Source organism: Crinia signifera, chromosome 7, assembly GCF_055691185.1.
Source record: "Crinia signifera chromosome 7, ASM5569118v1, whole genome shotgun sequence".
NCBI classification, from domain to species: Eukaryota; Metazoa; Chordata; class Amphibia; order Anura; family Myobatrachidae; genus Crinia; species Crinia signifera.
In genome coordinates, this window is record NC_139223.1 from 17,838,293 (window position 1) to 17,858,362 (window position 20,070).

The following is a 20,070-nucleotide window of genomic DNA, read 5'->3' on the forward strand; positions in this document are numbered from 1 at the left end:
GTGGCGAGAGCAGCGAGCCCGCGAGGGGCAGCAGTACGCGTCCTACGACCTTTTCATACCCCCACTATCCACGTCGGCGTGGAGTTGAGAATAGAAAGTGTGGCGAGTGCAGCGAGCCACCGAGCCCGAAGCGTGGCGAGCCCCGCGAGGGGACACGGATAGCTGTGAATCCCGCGAAAGGACACAGATAGATTTGAAGGTATCCGCGTCCCCTCGCGGGGCTCGCTATGCTTCGGGCTCGGTGGCTCGCTGCACTCTCCACACTTTCTATTCTCAACTCCACGCCGACGTGGATAGTGGGGGTATGAAAAGGTCGTAGGACGCGTACCGCTGCGCTCGCCACGCTTCGCGTTGGCGTTTATAGTGGGGGTGGTACAGTGTGAAAAATGACATTTGGGGTGCATTTAACATGTTTGCTACTAATTTAAATTAATTTGTGATCAAAAACGCATGCCATCGCATGGCATGCGATTTTTTTTATCACAAATGCATTAAAAAAACAGAAAAATCAGGAGCCGTGATACTACACTGTACCCACTGCTATATAACAGGCCAGCACATGATATATATAGAGGCGTGCATAACACTGACCTCTCCGGGACAGGTATTACAGCGCTCACCATGCTCTGGCTGGGACCCATGGGAGTAATGGGTCAGTAATACTGGTTTCACATTGCAAACCTGCTTTCAACCCGTTTTTGTAAACATGTCTTAAAATGGGTCAAAAGCCAGTTAAACCCCTTTCATATTGCATGTTGTAAACGGTATATTGCAGTTTCAATACCGTTTTTGTACCTTTCAGATTCAACTCGCGCTCGCCACGCTTCGGGGTGGTGTGGATAGTGGGGGGTGTGCTAAATCGCATCACATGCGATCGCGGGCAGGGGAAACTTGAAACTACAAAAGTACCATCGCATGTGATCGCATGCGATGCGATTTCCCTGCCACCGTGATATTACACAAGTACTGATTTTTTAACTTTTAGCCTAGAGTTTCCTGAACTCTGCCATTACAATCCAGGTTAAGGATTTCCATGCTTTAGCACAGCTGACTAAATGAGTACCTCAGTCAATTTGATTTAACCACCTGGATTCAAGCATGGATACAAGGGTGCACTGGCTCACAGGGGTGCTCCCATGGCTTGGGGCCCACCTCCTCAAAGGACCAGGTTCCAGACTGTGCACATTATCACAAATATATAACTTTATACTGCACAGGAACGTACTGTACCTCCCTACTTTGAAAATAGAAAATTGTGATCTGCCGCGCTTGTAGCGTAGCCAATAAGGGTGCAGGGCCTCATAGTACAACCCCATGTTGTCATCATTATGGATGGGGGGTGCCAAGCACTCCCAGAGCCGGTGGACAGCCCCCTGGCTTACCTCCCCAATGTAGGATGACGCACACATGCACCATATGCCCGGAGAGGAGACTGTCAGGGGGCAGGGCCTGATCTCCTCAAGCCCCATCCCCAGTACCGCTAAGGTGCCTATGGAATTATAATGATTGGCATTTAACCTAACTCTATATTACCCCTAGAAGTAAATCACGCTGACACATACTAAAAATAACGACACGGACAACAACTGCATAAGTTAAAAGGTCATGGATATTTATGTAAGTGGTATGACCCTATTGTAAAGGGATGGCTAGGAAAGCGCTTGAGACCAGCTCCGGTCAAAAGGTTAATCATGGCAGCGACTACAACGCCCCAATTTATAACCTGGGCGATGAAACGCTCCATCTATTTAAGGTGCAGCCCATGCTGTGACGGTCTTACCGACCCTTCTATGGCATGATGAGGACACTTCCGGGAAGTGGCCAATGTCCCCCGTGGAGGCAGGACTCACCAGCCGTCCTGTCATAGGGGGGCAATACCGCGCAGCGACCACCTGTGCCTCAAAATAGCGCCTTCCCGCCTATTTTAATTAAAGATTTTGTAAAGCCAAATTAGGTGATGGCCAATCGGCCGTGTAGCAATTGAGAGAGCAAGGGAAGGGAGGGTGGGATTCCAGACTCAGAGAGAGCAGCATTAACTGACTCCTCCTAATATACCCCTGCACAAGCTACCACCCCCTGGCTACCTAATTGGCTGAACCATCTATCAATCACATCTAAGCCTCTATGGGTAATATATAGATCTACAACAACTTTACAGACAATCACAAAATTGACAGGCTCTTAAATGTCCTCATGCCTATGCAGCCCTCGCTTAAATGCCACAATTCATGGGTCTATGAGGAGGCAAGGATAAAACTACACAATTATTATTTTAGCCCCACTCCACAAAAATACACAAATGGCGACAGGTCAACAGCAATCTGGGGAGGTCCGAGGGCATGCAGGAGGTTTGCTCACCCTTCCGGAAGGACCAGGAGGGGGACCTAATTTTCAGGAGTCTTTCGGCCATTCCAGGAGGGTAGACAAGTATGACATGCATGGCTACAGATATCTGACACTGCAAGCATATCCTTAATAGCTGTACTGTGACCACAGAGTTTGGAAAACTGTTTCAGGCAATTCTCCAACAAGAAAAAAACACCAGAGTTCCAATTTTCCTCCCACACCACCTACAGCGCCTGCCAACCCCATATAGCGGCATGTGGTAAAGCCATTCATTTACTCACAGGTTTTCTCTGCTTCCTCCGTTTGGCCATGTCTCTGCCTGCCTCACTCCCCCTCCACTGGCCTTGGCCGTGATCACTCACCCCTTTTATTAACTATCCCATAAGGATCCCTGTCTATGATTGGCTGGCCCGAGGAGCCCCGCCCCCAGTCACTGGCAGCCTGGAAAAGCAGGAACGGCTGACTCAGCTGTTATGTCGGGGGGGGGGGGGGGGGGGGTTATTATAAAATTGTATTTGCACAAATGTGTGTAGTTCACACCATGCTCCAGCACTCGAAGAATTAAATCACCTAATGCGCTTTTGTTACCGGCTGTAGGGACTTAAGCTGGTTACAAACTAGACAAGGGGTGGCCAGCCCGGTCCTCGTGATCTACCACCGGTCCACGTTTTCCAAATCACCTAGCTGGGGCACAGCTGTAGTCATTACAAACTGTCATATATCCCAGATCACCTAGCTGGGGCACAGGTGTAGTCATTACTGTCACATATCCCAGATCACCTAGCTGGGGCACAGGTGTAGTCATTACTGTCACATATCCCAGATCACCTAGCTGGTACACAGATGCATTAATTACTAACTGTCACATTCACAGACCACCTAGCTGATGCACAGTTGTAGTCATTACTAACTGTTATATTCCCCAGATCCCCTAGGTGGTTCACAGGTGTAGTCATTACTAAGTTTCACCTTCCCCAGATCCCCTAGCTGGTGCACAGGTGCAGTCATTACTAACTTTCACATTCCCTAGATCCCCTAGCTGGTGCACAGGTGTAGTCATTACTAACTCACATTCCCAGACCACCTATCTGGTGCACAGCTGTAGTCATCACTAACTGTCACATTCCCCAGAACACTTGGCTGGTGCTCAGGTGTAGTCATTACTAACTGTCACATTCCTCAGATTCCCTAGCTGGTGCACAGATATAGTCATTACTATCTGTCACATTCCCAGACCACCTAGCTGGTGCACAGCTGTAGTCATTACTAACTCACATTTGCCAGATCACCTAGCTGGTGCACAGGTGTAGTCATTACTAACTGTCACATTCCCCATATCCCCTAGCTGGTGCACGGGTGCAGTCATTATTAACTGTCAAATTCCCCAGACCACCTAGCTGGTGCACAGGTACAGTCATGACTAATTATCACATTCCCCAGATCACTTAGCTGGTGCACAGGTGCAGTCATTACTAACTCACATTTCTCAGACCACCTAACTGGTGCACAGATGCAGTCATTACTAACTGTCAAATTTCCCAGATTCCCTATCTGGTGCACAGGTGTAGTCATAACTAACTGTCACATTTCCAGACCACCTATCTGGTGCACAGCTGTAGTCATTACTAACTGTCACATTCCCCAGACCAAGTAGCTGGTGCACAGGTGTAGTCATTACTAACTCACATTCACAGACCACCTAGCTGATGCACAGTTGTAGTCATTACTAACTGTTATATTCCCCAGATCCCCTAGGTGGTTCACAGGTGTAGTCATTACTAAGTTTCACCTTCCCCAGATCCCCTAGCTGGTGCACAGGTGCAGTCATTACTAACTTTCACATTCCCTAGATCCCCTAGCTGGTGCACAGGTGTAGTCATTACTAACTCACATTCCCAGACCACCTATCTGGTGCACAGCTGTAGTCATCACTAACTGTCACATTCCCCAGAACACTTGGCTGGTGCTCAGGTGTAGTCATTACTAACTGTCACATTCCTCAGATTCCCTAGCTGGTGCACAGATATAGTCATTACTATCTGTCACATTCCCAGACCACCTAGCTGGTGCACAGCTGTAGTCATTACTAACTCACATTTGCCAGATCACCTAGCTGGTGCACAGGTGTAGTCATTACTAAATGTCACATTCCCCATATCCCCTAGCTGGTGCACGGGTGCAGTCATTATTAACTGTCAAATTCCCCAGACCACCTAGCTGGTGCACAGGTACAGTCATGACTAATTATCACATTCCCCAGATCACTTAGCTGGTGCACAGGTGCAGTCATTACTAACTCACATTTCTCAGACCACCTAACTGGTGCACAGATGCAGTCATTACTAACTGTCAAATTTCCCAGATTCCCTATCTGGTGCACAGGTGTAGTCATAACTAACTGTCACATTTCCAGACCACCTATCTGGTGCACAGCTGTAGTCATTACTAACTGTCACATTCCCCAGACCAAGTAGCTGGTGCACAGGTGTAGTCATTACTAACTCACATTCCCAGACCACCAAGCTGGTTCACAGGTACAGTCATTACTAATTGTCACCTTCCCCAGATGACCTAGCTGGTGCACAGCTGTAGTCATTACTAACTGTCACATTTCACAGACCACCTAGCCGGTGCACAGCTGTAGTCATTACTAACTGTCACATTTCCCAGACCACCTAGCTGGTGCACAGGTACAATCATTACTAACTGTCACATTCCCCAGACCGCTTAGCTGGTGCACAGGTGTAGTCATTACTAACTGTCATATTTCCCAGACCGGGGAGTTACCAACGTTGTGGTGAACTAGGCGCGTGATATAAGTCACTTCTCAATTTCCTAGTAGCGGCTGCTTGTTAGTGGTTATAGCGGACCACTAGAATTTTATACAACAGGAAAAAACAAACAAAGAAGCAGCGCTTGTATGTAAACACTAATTACAATGGATTAAATCGGCAAAATGTAACACATTTATTATATATAAAAAATGAAGGTACTTGTGTAATAGCACGGCGCCCACTAAGCAAATAGCTTAGTGGGCTATTCTGCGTAGTGAAATCGTATCGCATCGCATGCCATTATTGTATGGCATGCGATGCGATGAGATACGATTTTCCTATTTCATTTATTCACTGCTCTCTGTGTCAGTGAATAAATCAAAAAACTTGTATATGATCAAAAAATCAGGTCCGATATCGGACCCGATTTTACCTGTTATCATGGCATTTTATGTACTAAAAAAATCTTGTCAGATGAAAAATCGGGTGTCCCCCCCCCCCCCCCAATATTAACATCATCCCGAAGTGTGGCGAGGAGCGGCAGTACGCGTCCTCCGACCTTTTCATACCCCCACTATCCACGTCGGCATGGAGTTGATTTTACATAGTGTAGCGAGCGCAGCGAGGGGACGCGTAATACATGTAACATAATACTCGTCCCATCGCGGGGCTCGCTGCGCTCGCCACACTATATAAATTCAACTCCACGCCGACGTGGATAGTGGGGGTATGAAAAGGTCAGGCGGACGCGTTCCGCCGCCCCTCGCCACACTTCGGGATGACGTGGTTATAGGGGGGGACCTAAATAAATGACATTATATGTAATTTAATTGTATACCACATTAAATGCCATTATAACATTTAAAATCAGATCCGATATCGGATCCGATATCATACGATATTTCGGATCCGATACTGGATAGGATTTTTTTAGTACATAAAATGCCCTTATAACAGGTAAAATCGGGTCCGATATCGGATACGATTTTTCCATCGGACCCGATTTTTTGATCGTATACGAGTCTTTTGATTTATTCACTGACAGAGAGCAGTGAATAAATTACATAGGAAAATCGTATCGCATCGCATGCCATACAATAATGGCATGCGATGCGATACGATTTCATTACGTTAGCGTACGTAGGGAAAGTGGGCACAAGTACCAAAATTAAAAAGAACAAATATATCACAAGCAAATTTGACATAAGAAATAGTGATTTAAAAAGTACCCTCACTCTTTATATTAATGGCTTAGCTGGCTTTGGGAGTCGTCTTATAAGGGCTGTATTTTGGGCATAGTTTGTATAGTTGGTATCATCTGACAACAAATGTTTGAAACGGGTTTCCAAATAGGTCCAATTGTCCTCTCTATGATGCGGGTGGGCACTTGTGGTAGGTCGCCGCTGGAGTTGATAGTGGGGTGGCGTTAACAATGGGGGGGGGGGGGCATTTAACATAGGAATCAGACATCAGGGTGCCTGTACAATGTAAAATCAGCCATGATAATGGCATGCGATGTGACGCGATATAAAAATTGTACAGTCGCCCCTGAAAACCCTCAAATCGGTTCCCATCACATCCCTTAATTAGTGGTATGCGATGCGATGGGCGCCCTGATAATATACAAGTACCTAAAATAATCTTATTTTTATTATGCTAATAATTTTTATAGTCAAAACTTTGGAGTAAAAAGTCTATGGCAGGTGAGGCAGTGCCTCACCTACAGTGCCTCACCTGGCTACCTTTTCTGCACATCTCTTATCAAAACTCATCGAATCTCTAGCAGTGTATACTGTGTATATTGCTGGTATGTACTCCATGGCTCATATATTGTGTGCAAATCTGGCTCTGGTACTTGCCAGGGACTGTTGAGCCATTTACCTCACCGCACGTCTCTGCGCTGGGAGTGTAAGGGAAACCGCTGTGAGTGTCCGGGGAAACCGCTGGGAGTGTAAGGGAAACCACTATGAGTGTCTGAATTGGTCCGGAATGTAACTCATTATCTAGGGGTGTAAGGAAGTAATGCTAACCACAATGCCAACCTGGCTGCCCAACATTTCCACATTCTGCCGCGCACCATATAGGCCACTATGAGCTGCGGCAGTGCTTTTCAACATCACTGTGCCTTTGGCGGTTTTGGTCACTATATTAAATGCAAAACCAGGCATGTTACCATCCTAACATCTCCATCGCTGTTGTCAACTCGACAATCTACCCTACCCCACAAGCTCGCTGCGGGTGCCGGACGGCTCTCCGACAGTCGGGATTCCGACAGTCATTACTCCGACGTCGAAATCCCGACTGCTCCCTCGTGGGGGTCCATGACCCCCATAGAGGGAGAACAACCGTACCCGCAGCGTGGCGAGCGCCCAAGGGGCTTCATTGCGCTCCCCCCCTGTGCAGTCGGGATTCTGACATTGGAGTAATGACTGTCGGAATCCCGGCTGTCGGTGTGTTATACCACACCTGCTCGCTGCTTAGGGGTCATCCTCGACTCTGAACTGTCCTTTGTTCCCCACATTCAATTTGTCTCCAAATCATGTTACATGCATCTAAAAAACATCCAAAATACGACCGTATCTCACACAAGACACTACCAAATCTCTTATCCATGCACTCATTGTATCCCGCATTGATTATTGCAATAGTCTCCTAACTGGTCTTCCCAAGAACACTCTCACCACTGCAATCCATTCTAAATGCTGCTGCTAGGCTGATCTTCCTAGTTAAGACGCTCATCGTCTGCTGATCCGCTCTGCCAGTCCCTCCATTGGTTGTCTGTATCTTACCGTATTCAATATAAAACACTTCTACTTGCATATAAAGCTATTAACCATACTGCACTAGCTTATATCTCTGCACTTATCACAAAATATCTCCCATCTCGGCCACTCCGCTCTGCACAAGATCTGCGTCTCTCTTCTGCACAGATCACCAGCTCCCATTCACTATTACAGTACTTTCATCGGGCTGCTCCCACCCTATGGAATGCCCTTCCACGCACAATAAGACTGACCACCAGCCTCCAAACTTTCAAGCGTTCCCTGAAAACTCTCCTCCTCAGGCAAGCCTATCATATTTAAGTTCCAGAAGCATAACCCTCTGAGGTTCTTATGTATTATATAGCTTCCCTTCTGGACCTACAAGCTATGCTGTTACTGCCCCTTAAGATCCAGTGGCAAAAACATCTGAAGATGCAATGGAAATTCCTACTTGGTCAATTTAACCCTACGCATTTCACTTAAAGAGAGGCACGTCCCTCGGATCACTTTGCAGTTAAATAGGTCTACAGGCACCAAATGTCTGAAGTGTCTGCTGTCATGTAGATATTAATATCCTACCTGTGGTTTTGGAACAGGAATCGTCCCTCTAGGTTCCCTTTATGCTATTTTCCAGGCAGAAGCGAAATTACATTACCTGCATTGTTATTAGTCACAACCTAGCAGACGTACTCAGCCGGAGGATCCGCTCTGTTCATCGCCTTGGGTTGGGGCATTAGATGCCACCATGGTGTCTACAGCTTTCCCTCTCGTCCTCATCTTCTGCATAAAGACATCGAGAGGTAAGAGGACTATAGGGGGATGTGATGACTACTTCTGTTCAAGCTCTTCCTTTATGTCTCTGTGGTGGTTCATAGAATGTGACGGCAGATAAGGACCGTTTTGTCCATCCTGCCTGCCAATGTACATGTAGACCAGGGGTGGCCAAACCTGTCCTCAAGTTCTACCAACAATTAATGTGTGTCAGGCCACCCGTGGATCTATAGTAGGAATGAATGCAGCATGTTTGACAATGTGACAGTTAGTAATGACTGCACCTGTGCACCAGCTAGGGGGTCTGGGAAATGTGACAGTTAGTAATGACTGCACCTGTGCACCAGCTAGGTGATAAAAATGTGACAGTTAGTAATGACTACACCTGTGCACCAGCTAGGTGGTCTGGGAAATGACAGTTAGTAATGACTACACCTGTGCACCAGCTAGGTGATATCGGAAATGTGACAGTTAGTAATGACTGCACCTGTGCACCAGCTAGGTGGTCTGGGAAATGACAGTTAGTAATGACTGCACCTGTGCACCAGCTAGGTGATATCGGAAATGTGACAGTTAGTAATGACTGCACCTGTGCACCAGCTAGGTGGTCTGGGAAATGTGACAGTTAGTAATGACTGTACCTGTGCACCAGCTAGGAGGTGGTCGGGAAACGTGGACAGCTGGTAGATCTTGAGGACTGGTTTGGCCACCCCTGATGTAGACACTTACACTATTGTTATTTTTTTTTTGTGGGAGCTAATTAACCTACCAATATAAATTTGGATTGTGGGAGGACATTGGAGTACCTGGAGGAAACCCATGCATGTATGGAGAGAACATATAAACTCCACAAAGTTGAATTTGGGCTACCATCTGGTCCTGGCTCCTTATTTGGTTAATAGAGGGGAATTCTTATTCCTGGAGACTAATAATGCTGAGCTATCCCTGTCCCCCCAGGATCTCCCGACCAGCTGGTCTGGCAGTCCGGCGCGGTCACTGTGGAGCGTAAAGGTTCTGTGAAACTGAACTGCACCTTCTCGAAGACGCTTCATCCGCAGAAACCGTCACTCACGTGGATTAAACGGTACCGGAATGGGGTAGAGGTCCGAGTCTATCCGCCTGACAAGTACTCAGATCAGGAACGTTTCCAGGTGGACCCTGAGGGGTTTCAAAACCTCCTGGATGCAGGGATGCTAATAACAGATGTGAGAAGACAGGACTCAGGGCTGTACCTCTGCTGTATCACTACTCTACAGGGCAGCATGGCCAAGGAGTGCGGAGGAGGCACTTACCTCACCATCCAAGGTAACCCACCCCAGTGGCCAAATAGTGTGTATGGCAATGCCCACAAGCAGGGGCGGAACTAGTACTTTGTGGGCTGCACAGCAACATCTTAGAAGCCCCCCAACATTGTCACTACAATCCCCCCTGGAGGGAGGGGGGGGGGGGAGACAGAGGGCCAGGTGCTCTAAGCTCCAAAAGTGGTAAAATGGAGAGAGATAAACAACCAGACAATCAGCTACTGTCTGACATATTGCAAACACAGCCTGTGACATGGCAGGTAGGGGCTGATTGGCTGGCGGTTTATCACTCTCCATTTTATCACTTTGAAAAGGAGGGAATGAGAAAAAGTGTAGCGCGGGAGGAAGGAAAGGGTGCGAGCAGGAGAGATCTAGGACCTTATTCTGGTTCACACGCAAAGCTGCAAAATTCGCAGCTTTGTGTGTGCTTTTAACGCCGCCCGTACGAACGGTTGCCTCCCATGCATGCCGAATATCATGCAACCGTCAAATGATTTGTACAGCGCTCGCAAATATAAGACACCTCTCTTAGCATGGGAACGCCCATGAAATGCTGGACATTTATATGGGTGTGACCCCTCGCCGCCGCCCCGCGCTGCTAGGTGCAAACGGGATGGTGAACAAGCAGTTTGCCGAGCCTGCTCACACCAAGCGGCTGCACATGCTCAGAAATGTTTATGCGCAGTCGCTGAACATCGCTCCCCTGTGCGAACGCGCAGGGGAGCGATCGGACCAGAATAAGGTCCATAATGTCAGAGAGGGAAGGAGAGAGGAAGATGGAAGCAAGAGAGAGTGATAGTGGGTACACACGGTGAGATTTCCACTATATTCCTATTACAGAAGCAAAACCAGATCGGAATGGAATCGGAATCGAATGGGCATCGATCCGAATGCACACTCCCATGTAGCGTACATCAAATAGAAAAATTGTCCTGGCAGGCAAGGATATATAGTGTAGATAGAAAAGGAGCAGAAAAATCGGATAGAACAAGTCGAATCTAGATGGAATCTAAAACGAAATCTCACCATGTACAGTATCGCCATTTAAAGACTGTCAGAGAGAGAGAGTCAGGGATAGGGGGAGTGAGAGGGTGCCAGAGAAAAGGGGAAAGACATGGAGAGGTCAGTGAGAGAAACGGGGAGAGAGGGAGTGACAAAGGGTGTCAGGGAGAGACAGGCAACGAGAGAGAGGGTGTCAAGGAGAGAGAGAAAAAGAGAGAGAGTGACAGGTAGAGACCGGCAGAGAGAGAAAGAAGAAAGAGGTGGGGAGGAGAGAGAGAGAGAGAGGAAAAAGAAGGGGAAGAGATAACGGGAGAGAAAAAGAAAGGGAGATAGAGAGAGAGAGGGGGTGGAGGTGAGTTAGAGGAGGGAGAGGCAGGGAGAAGGTAGAGGTGGGGGAGAGAGAAGAAGGCAGAAGGGGGTGAGGAGGGGGGAGAGAGGGAGATAAGTGGGAAGGGGGAGGAAGAGGAGGGGGAGGGAGAGGAGAAGGGAGATGAGAGGGAATGGGGGAGGGAGAGGAGGGGAAGAGAGCGGGAAATGGGAAGGGAGATGGGGGAGGGAAGAGAAAGGGGAGAGAGAAGGGATTGGAGGGGAAGAGAAGGTAGAGCAGGGAGAAAGTGGAGGGGGAGGAGAGAGAAGGGTTTGAAAGGGTTGCGGCAAGCAGGGACTTGCTCTGCCCCTCCCCCCACCATACATACGAATCTGTGTACCTCCAACAGTGGCAGTGGTGGGTCTCCCTTTTGCCGGAGCCGGGTTTCCCGCTACTGCTCAATGGCTCCAGGTTTGACTCTCACTGGGTCCCTTCCTCCAGCAGAGTGGCATCGGGTCTCCATCTCACATGCAGCAGTGGGTCTCCTGCAGACCACCGCTGTGGGCCTTTTGTTTTATTGCACTGCTAAAAGGGGGCACAGGACAGGGAACACAGCCAGAGGCGGAACTACAGTACCATCGGTGCAGCAGGTGCAATGGGCCCCTATGGTCTAAGGGACCCACTGCTTCCCCTTTCACCCTCTACTTGTCGGCCACTGTTTTTCCCTGTCACACTCTGCCTCCCCCTGTCACCCACTTCTGTGCTGCATATTGTGGCCTAGGATTGGTGGGGGGCCACATTATATTTGTGCACCTGCGCCAACCACTCACAAGTACCGCCCCGGGACACAGCCACTGCTATTGGTCTTTTTTTTTTTTTTTTTACTTCAGGAGGGTGCAGGGGATTTCCTTATGGTTAGTAGGACGCAGTAACATGCACCAAATTACAAAACAATTACGTGGTTTGCGCAATTTTGGCCCCACCCCTTCTCAGTGCCACAATTGTTGTTTTTTTCATCTCAGCGGAGGAGGCCGGGGTGGATGACTTTATCTCTCTCCAAGCTTTGCTACAACCCCCCACCTTTGTCTTATCAGGCAAGGGGGCCTGTATATACAATATTTAGGGGCAGATTTATTAAGCTTGGAGAAGAGATAAACTGGAGATAAAGCGGAGAAAAGGTAAAAGGAGATGAAGCACCAGCCAATCAGCTGTGTTTGAAAAAGACAGTTGGGAGATGATTGGCTGGTGCTTTATCTCCTTTTACCTTTTCTCCACTTTATCTCCAGTTTATCTCTTCTCCAAGCTTAATAAATCTGCCCCTATATTTTATACTTGAAATCATGTGGAAACTGCAATTGCCATTTTATTTACGAATCTGGATATGTGCAATAGATATTACAGCGATCTCCAGGAAAAGGCCCATTTCCGTATCAGAGTGCAGTCAGCGACAGTGATCCTCACAGGCCCCGCCCCTGTAATAAGATTATCATCCCACAGATATACTGCATGTCCTGCACCAGACAGTGGTCGATTGGCTGATCAGTGACCTCTATTGTCTCTGTGACTGGCAGAAATCCGCCCTGTAGAGGACACCAGAAGGCCTTCTGCGGAAATGCTCTGTATATATAGTACTGTGCGTCCTTCCTACAATCATATAACATCCCGACCCCATAGTGTAAGCAGGAGAATTACCCCCATGGGGCAGTCAATCACAAAGCAATTCTGGGGGCAGCTGCTATATACCCCTGCCTGATGGAGCAGTCCATGGTCCGGGCAGTACGGATGGTGTAATGGTTAGCATTACTGCCTCACAGTGCTGAGGTCATGGGTTCCATCCCCACCATGTGTTATATATACGGGGCAGTACGGATGGTGTAATGGTTACATTACTGCCTCACAGTGCTGAGGTCATGGGTTCTATCCCCACCATGTGTTATATATATACGGGGCAGTACGGATGGTGTAATGGTTAGCATTACTGCCTCACAGCACTGAGGTCATGGGTTCCATCCCCACCATGTGTTATATATACGGGGCAGCACGGATGGTGTAATGGTTAGTATTACTGCCTCACAGCGCTGAGGTCATGGGTTCTATCCCCACCATGTGTTATATATACGGGGCAGCACGGATGGTGTAATGGTTAGTATTACTGCCTCACAGCGCTGAGGTCATGGGTTCTATCCCCACCATGTGTTATATATACGGGGCAGTACGGACGGTGTAATGGTTAGCATTACTGCCTCGCAGCGCTGAGGTCATGGGTTCTATCCCCACCATGTGTTATATATACGGGGCAGTACGGACGGTGTACTGGTTACATTACTGCCTCACAGCACCGAGGTCATGGGTTCTATTCCCACCATGTGTTATATATACGGGGCAGTACGGACGGTGTAATGGTTACATTACTGCCTCACAGCGCTGAGGTCATGGGTTCTATTCCCATGTGTTATATATACGGGGCAGTACAGACAGTGTAATGGTTAGCTTTACTGCCTCACAGCACTGAGGTCATGGGTTCTATCCCCACCATGTGTTATATATACGGAGCAGTATGGATGGTGTAATGGTTAGTATTACTGTCTCACAGCGCTGAGGTCATGGGTTCTATCCCCACCATGTGTTATATATACGGGGCAGTACGGACGGTGTAATGGTTAGCATTACTGCCTCGCAGCGCTGAGGTCATGGGTTCTATCCCCACCATGTGTTATATATACGGGGCAGTACGGACGGTGTACTGGTTACATTACTGCCTCACAGCACCGAGGTCATGGGTTCTATTCCCACCATGTGTTATATATACGGGGCAGTACAGACAGTGTAATGGTTACATTACTGCCTCACAGCACTGAGGTCATGGGTTCTATTCCCACCATGTGTTATATATACGGGGCAGTACGGACAGTGTAATGGTTAGCTTTACTGCCTCACAGCACTGAGGTCATGGGTTCTATCCCCACCATGTGTTATATATACGGAGCAGTATGGATGGTGTAATGGTTAGCATTACTGCCTCACAGTGCTGAGGTCATGGGTTCCATTCCCACCATGGCTCTAACTATGTGAAGTTTGTATATTCTCCATGTGCTTGCGTGGGTTTCCTCCGGGTGCTCCGGTTTCCTCCCACAGTCCAAAAATATACTGTTAGGCTAACTGGCTCCCAACAAAATTAACCCTAAACTGTCTGTGTGTGCGCGTGTACATGTGGTAGGGAATATAGGGGGTTATTCTAGTTCACTCTTCCTGACAAAATTCTTCTTAGATCGACAAAACCATATGCACTGCAGGTGGGGCAGATGTTACTTGTGCAGATAGAATTAGATTTGGGTGGGGTTTTACTTCAAAGTGAGATCTATATTGCAGTGTAAAAATAAAGCAGCCAGTATTTACCCTGCACAGAAACAAAATAACTCACCAAATCTAATTCTAATCTAATTCTCTCTGCACATTTTACATCTGCCCCCCTGCAGTGCACATGGTTTTGTCCATCTAAGAAGGATTTTGTCAGAAAGAGTGAACTAGAATAAGGCCCATAGAGTGTAAGCTCCACTGGGGCAGGGACTGATTGTTCAAATATTCTCTGTACAGCGCTGCGGAATATGTGTGCGCTATATGAGAAACTGGTAATAAATAAATCAGGGGCGGATTGGGGACTAAAAGTGGCCCTGGAAAATTTCTGAAAGTGGCCTCATGTGGGTGGCAACAAATCAATAAAAGGCGGAGCCAACATTACAGTAGGCGGGATTATTCCATCACTATACGTAGATACATCGTTGACAGGCAAAACTAATGCCACATTTTCGTAAAATATGTACAACAGGGATAGTGCGTGCCGCAGGCGCGCGCCGAAAATCCACACCGTAACGCCTATTACGTGTCACACACCCATTACACAGTATACCACATGCAACGATGGCCTGCCAGGCATGCTAGTGCCGGACCCCCGGCCCCCCCAACTAACGACTACACTACGGCACTATGGCTAGTGCCGTACAAGAACCATTGTTAGTGTTACCTATGATTTTAATGCTAGTCCACAAAGCAACTTACTGCTTTGTGGGAGATCCTGTAGAGAGGCAAGGAGAGCGCAGAGAGAGAGAGAGAGAGAGAGAGAGAGAAGGAGAGCGCAGAGAGAGAGACAAGGAGAGCACAGAGAGAGAGAGACAAGGAGAGCGCAGAGAGAGAGACAAGGAGAGCGCAGAGAGAGAGAGAAGAAGAAGAGCGCAGAAAGAGAGAGACAAGGAGAGCGCAGACAGAGAGAGAAGGAGAGCGCAGAGAGAGACAAGGAGAACACAGAGAGAGAGAAGGAGAGTGCAGAGAGAGAGACAAGGAGATTGCAGAGAGAGAGAGGCAAGGAGACCGCGGCAAGGAGAGCGCAAAGAGAGCGAGAGACAAGGAGAGCGCAGAGAGCGAGAGAAAAAAAGAGTGCAGACAAAGAGAGACAAGGAGAGCGCAGAGAAAGACAAGTAGAGTGCAGATAGAGAAAGAGAGACAAGGAGAGCACTGAGAGAGAGACAAGGAGAGCACAGAGAGAGAGAGACAAGGAGAGCGCAGAGAGACAGAGAGACACAAGGAAAGTGCTGTGAGAGAGAGACGAAGAGAGCATAGAGAGATGAAGAGAGCGCAGAGAGGGATAAGGAGAGCGCAGAGACAGAGAGACAAGGAGAGCGCAGAGAGAGAGACAAGGAGAGCGCAGAGTGAGAGAGACGAGGAGAGCGCAGAGAGAAAGAGACAAGGAGAGCGCAGAGAGAGAGAGACGAGGAGAGCACAGAGAGAGAGAGACGAAGAGAGCATAGAGAGAGAGACGAGGAGAGCGCAGAGAGAGAGAGCGCAGAGAAGGACAAGGAGAGCGCAGAGAGAGAGAGACAAAAATAGGTGAGAGAGAGAGAGAGGAGAGCAAAGTGAGAAAAAGAGACAGGGAGGAGATAGAGCAGAGAGGGAGAGAAAGAAAGAGAGGGAAGAGTGGGGGAAAGGGAGAGGAGAGAGTTGAAAATGGTATGTGTCTCCCCCCTCCCCCCTTCCTTCTTCACTTTCAATATACAAGGCAAATAGTGTACCTGGCAACAGCGGGTACCATAGAGGAGGCGGGTCCATTGGTGGAGGCAGAGGCGGCAGGTCCCGTAGAGGAGGCAGAGGCGGCAGGTCCTGTGGAAGAGGCAGGCAGAGGCGGCAGGTCCCGTAGAGGAGGCAGAGGCGGCAGGTCCTGTGGAAGAGGCAGGCAGAGGCGGCAGGTCCCGTGGGAGAGGCGGCTGGTTCTGTGTGGAGGGAGATCGGGCAGCAGTGGGTCATGTGGAGAAGACCATAGAAGATGAGGCCGCAAGTCAGGGGGGAGAGAGAAGGAGAGAACAGAGAGACGAGGAGAGCGCAGAGAGAGAGACGAGGAGAGCACAGAGAGAGAGACGAGGAGAGCACAGAGAGAGAGGCAAGGAAAGCACAGAGAGAGAGAGGCAAGGAGAGCACAGATAGAGAGAGGCAAGGAGAGCGCAGAGAGAGAGACAAGGAGAGAGCAGAGAGAGACAAGGAGAGCGCAGAGCGAGACAAGGAGAGCGCAGAGAGAGAGAGGCAAGGAGAGCGCAGAGAGAGAGACAAGGAGAGAGCAGAGAGAGACAAGGAGAGCGCAGAGAGAGACAAGGAGAGCGCAGAGAGAGAGAGGCAAGGAGAGCGCAGAGAGAGAGAGGCAAGGCGAGCGCAGAGAGAGAGAGACAAGGAGAACGCAGAGAGAGAGGCAAGGAGAGCTCAGAGAGAGGCAAGAAGAGCGCAGAAAGAGGCAAGGAGAGCGCAGAGAGAGACAAGGAGAGCGCAGAGAGAGAGAGGCAAGGAGAGCGCAGAGAGAGAGAGAGAGGCAAGGAGAGCGCAGAGAGAGAGAGACAAGGAGAACGCAGAGAGAGAGGCAAGGAGAGCTCAGAGAGAGGCAAGAAGAGCGCAGAGAGAGGCAAGGAGAGCGCAGAGAGAGAGAGACGAGGAGAGCGCAGAGAGAGACGAGGAGAGCGCAGAGAGAGAGATGAGGAGAGGGCAGAGAGAGACGAGGAGAGCACAGAGAGAGAGAGACGAGGAGAGCGCAGAAAGAGAGCTGAGGAGAGGGCAGAGAGAGACGAGGAGAGCACAGAGAGAGAGGGAGATGAGGAGAGCGCAGGGAGAGAGAGCACAGAGAGAGACAAGGAGAGTGCAGAGAGAGAGAGACAAGGTGAGCGCAGAGAGAGACGAGGAGAGGAGAGAGAGACAAAGAGAGGAGAGAGAGAGAGAGAGGGGAGAGCAAAGTGAGAAAAAGAGGAGGGGAGGAGATAGAGCAGAGGGAGAGAAAGAAAGAGAGGGAAGAATGGGGGAAAGGGAGAGGAAAGGGTTGAAAATGGTATGTGCCCCCCCCCCCCCTTTACTTCACTTTCAAAATAAGGCAAATAGTGTACCTGGAAAGGCTGGTGAGGTGGCGGGTCCATTGGTGGAGTTTGAGGTGGCAGGTCCCGTAGAGGCAGGAAGAGGCAGAGCCTCAGATAGAACAGCGGGAGGGAGGAGGCGGGGTCACTAGCTGTGACTGCAGCCACCCACCTCCAGTGACGCTGCCTGCCGCTGAGCGGCTGAGCAGCCCCTCAGCCCCTGTCACACTGTAGTTGTCAACTTGTCACTCAGTGTGTGCGCAACTGCTAGGCGGCATCCCGGCAGCAGCATTAGGAGAGGCTCAGAGCCTCAGATAGAAAAGTGTGTGTGTGTGGGGGGGGGGGGGGGGAGGCGGGGTCACTAGCTGTGACTGCAGCCACCCACCTCCAGTGACGCTGCCTGCGGCTGAGCAGCCCCTCAGCCCCTGTCACACTCACACTGTAGTTGTCAGTGTGTGCGCAACTGCTAGGCGGCATCCCGGCAGCAGCATTAGGAGAGGCTCAGAGCCTCAGAAAGAACAGCAGGCGGGAGGAGGCGGGACCACTAGCTGTGACAGCAGCCACCCACCTCCAGTGACGCTGCCTGCCGCTGAGCAGCCCCTCAGCCCGTCACACTGTAGTTGTCTGTGTGTGCGCAACTGCGCATGCGCGATATTCAGCGGCGGCGGCCTCACTAGTGTCGGCCTCCCGGGAAAGTTCCCGGTAGATATACTGGCCAATCCGCCCCTGAAATAAATGGTCCTTACATGCCCTTTTTCTTGATGTTGAATGAGTGTTCGTACATTGAGGGTTTTGCGCATGCATTATTTAATACTGGTTATAAGCCCTTCAGTATGAGGGCTTCTGCACAGTACTTTCACTTTGAGCTGTGACAGTTTTTCATACCTCCCAACCGTCCCGCTTATCGCAGGAATGTCCCTGTTTTTGGGACGTTCCCGCCTCCCTCCCACGGCCGGCAGTGTCCCACGGCGGGGGGTCAGTTGGGAGGGATTCAGTATTGAATCCCGGCGGTCGGGATCCCGGCGTTCAGAATCCAGACGCCGGAATCCCGACAGCCGAAATGCCGACAAGGGGGGGACGTGGATCGCCCCCCCTTGCGGGCTCGCTTCGCTCGCCACGCTATTTTATTCTCCCTCCAGGGGTGTCGTGGACACCCACGGAGGGAGAATGTGTCGGCATTTCGGCGGTCGGGATTCCGGCGTCGGGATTCTGAACGCCGGGATCCCGACCGCCGGGATCTTAACTGCATCCCGTTGGGAGACCCCCCCTGTTGTCCGTGAATAGATGCTGTGCGCATTCCTAAAGGGGTTGAGGGCATAGCCAGCGGCTCACGGAGCTGATGAGCATGCCCCCAGAGCAGCAAAAATGGGGGGCGTGGCCTCGTGGCAGTGTCGCGGGAATAGGCCACGCCCCATTTTCGGTGGCCCCCAAAAATTGGCCCGCATCCATGACGAAGAATGTTGGGAGGTATAATTTTTACGTTCACTTTGAGCTGTGACAGTTTTTAGCCCAGGGTTGCCTACACTGACAGTCTCCTCTCCGGGAGAAGACGGGATGAGGCTATGAGTGGGTGGGCCTGGTGGAATCCGGGAGGGTAGGCAACCCTGTTTTAGTCACAAACTCTCCACCCCACCCTCAGTCCCTATCTGCTCCTACCTCCAATCTCTGTCTTCACAGCTTCCTCTCTCCATATCCAGCAACTCTGAAACAGACCAGTGTCCCTGCAAAAATTGCTTTTACTTTCTGTTATGACTATGTATGGAATCATTCATATATATCCTTGCTGTAATCCGGTGGCATCACAACAATAGCCCCCACAAACCCTGCAGTGGCTTGGAGGTGTTGGGTGGTTTCTGGGCACTCGGGGTCTGTGGGGTCTATTGCCTGCACCTGCAAATACTTGTCTGCAGTCCTCTTGTGCCTGCCCCCGTTGAAAATGTCCTTCCCAAAATGGCCACCAGATCAGAGTGACATACTGTGCAGTGTGACATACTTTATCAGAATAAATATGGTGACAACTGATTTCTTGTTTTCTGCTTTCCTTCCAGCGACTTACTACGACAGTCTCATCGCTTGCTGCCCGTTAGGTGCTTTCATCGCCGTCCTGCTGGTCTTGCATGCTATGGTATATAAGCAGTGGGTAGAGTACCGGAAATTTGAAGATGAGAACAACGACAAGACGACGTACAGGATATGGATCTCGCTGTTGTTCTCTGGTTTCACTGACCTCCTGTTGGCTCTCCGACGCGGCTGCCGGCCGGCTGTACTCTGGGAGAACTGCGCACGCCGCCTGTAATATGTGTGATCACTGTAATAATAACACATTTAAAGGGAGATGTATCAAACCTCTTATTAAGGAGAAGTGAACCAATGACATTCTAGGTATTATTTCTCTAGTTTATTCAATAAAATAGCTGATTGGTGGCTCTG

At 49.6% G+C, this 20,070-nt stretch overlaps 2 protein-coding genes across 3 annotated transcripts in view; one reads left to right on the plus strand and one right to left on the minus strand.

Annotated features, from left to right (window-relative positions):
• The window catches only part of LOC146019880 (NFATC2-interacting protein-like), a 45,285-nt gene extending 27,491 nt beyond the window's left edge, over positions 1-17,794 (minus strand). Inside the window, exons 1-2 of one of the 2 annotated variants that reach the window (XM_083152513.1) lie at positions 17,674-17,794; positions 16,327-16,524 (exon numbers count right to left, since the gene is read on the minus strand). In XM_083152513.1, coding sequence (XP_083008639.1) covers positions 16,327-16,524; positions 17,674-17,703 — 228 coding nt within the window. In that variant the 5' untranslated portion in view covers positions 17,704-17,794. Of the gene's footprint in view, positions 1-2,627; positions 2,680-16,326; positions 16,525-17,673 lie in introns of those variants that run through there. The other variant, XM_083152515.1, reaches the window with a different exon arrangement.
• On the plus strand, positions 8,237-20,058 carry LOC146019881 (uncharacterized). The gene is made up of 3 exons (XM_083152517.1): positions 8,237-8,682; positions 9,611-9,958; positions 19,689-20,058. The coding sequence occupies exons 1-3, from the start codon at positions 8,628-8,630 to the stop codon at positions 19,934-19,936; spliced, it is 651 nt and encodes a 216-aa protein (XP_083008643.1). The 5' UTR covers positions 8,237-8,627; the 3' UTR covers positions 19,937-20,058.
• The last annotated feature ends 12 nt before the right edge of the window (positions 20,059-20,070 follow it).

Coding starts and splice junctions, on each gene's coding strand:
- LOC146019881 (XM_083152517.1), top strand. CDS start 8,628: ATGGTGTCTACAGCTTTCCCTCTCGTCCTCATCTTCTGCATAAAGACA. Junction 8,683..9,610: donor CTGCATAAAGACATCGAGAG/GTAAGAGGACTA, acceptor CTGTCCCCCCAG/GATCTCCCGACCAGCTGGTC. Junction 9,959..19,688: donor CACTTACCTCACCATCCAAG/GTAACCCACCCC, acceptor CTTTCCTTCCAG/CGACTTACTACGACAGTCTC.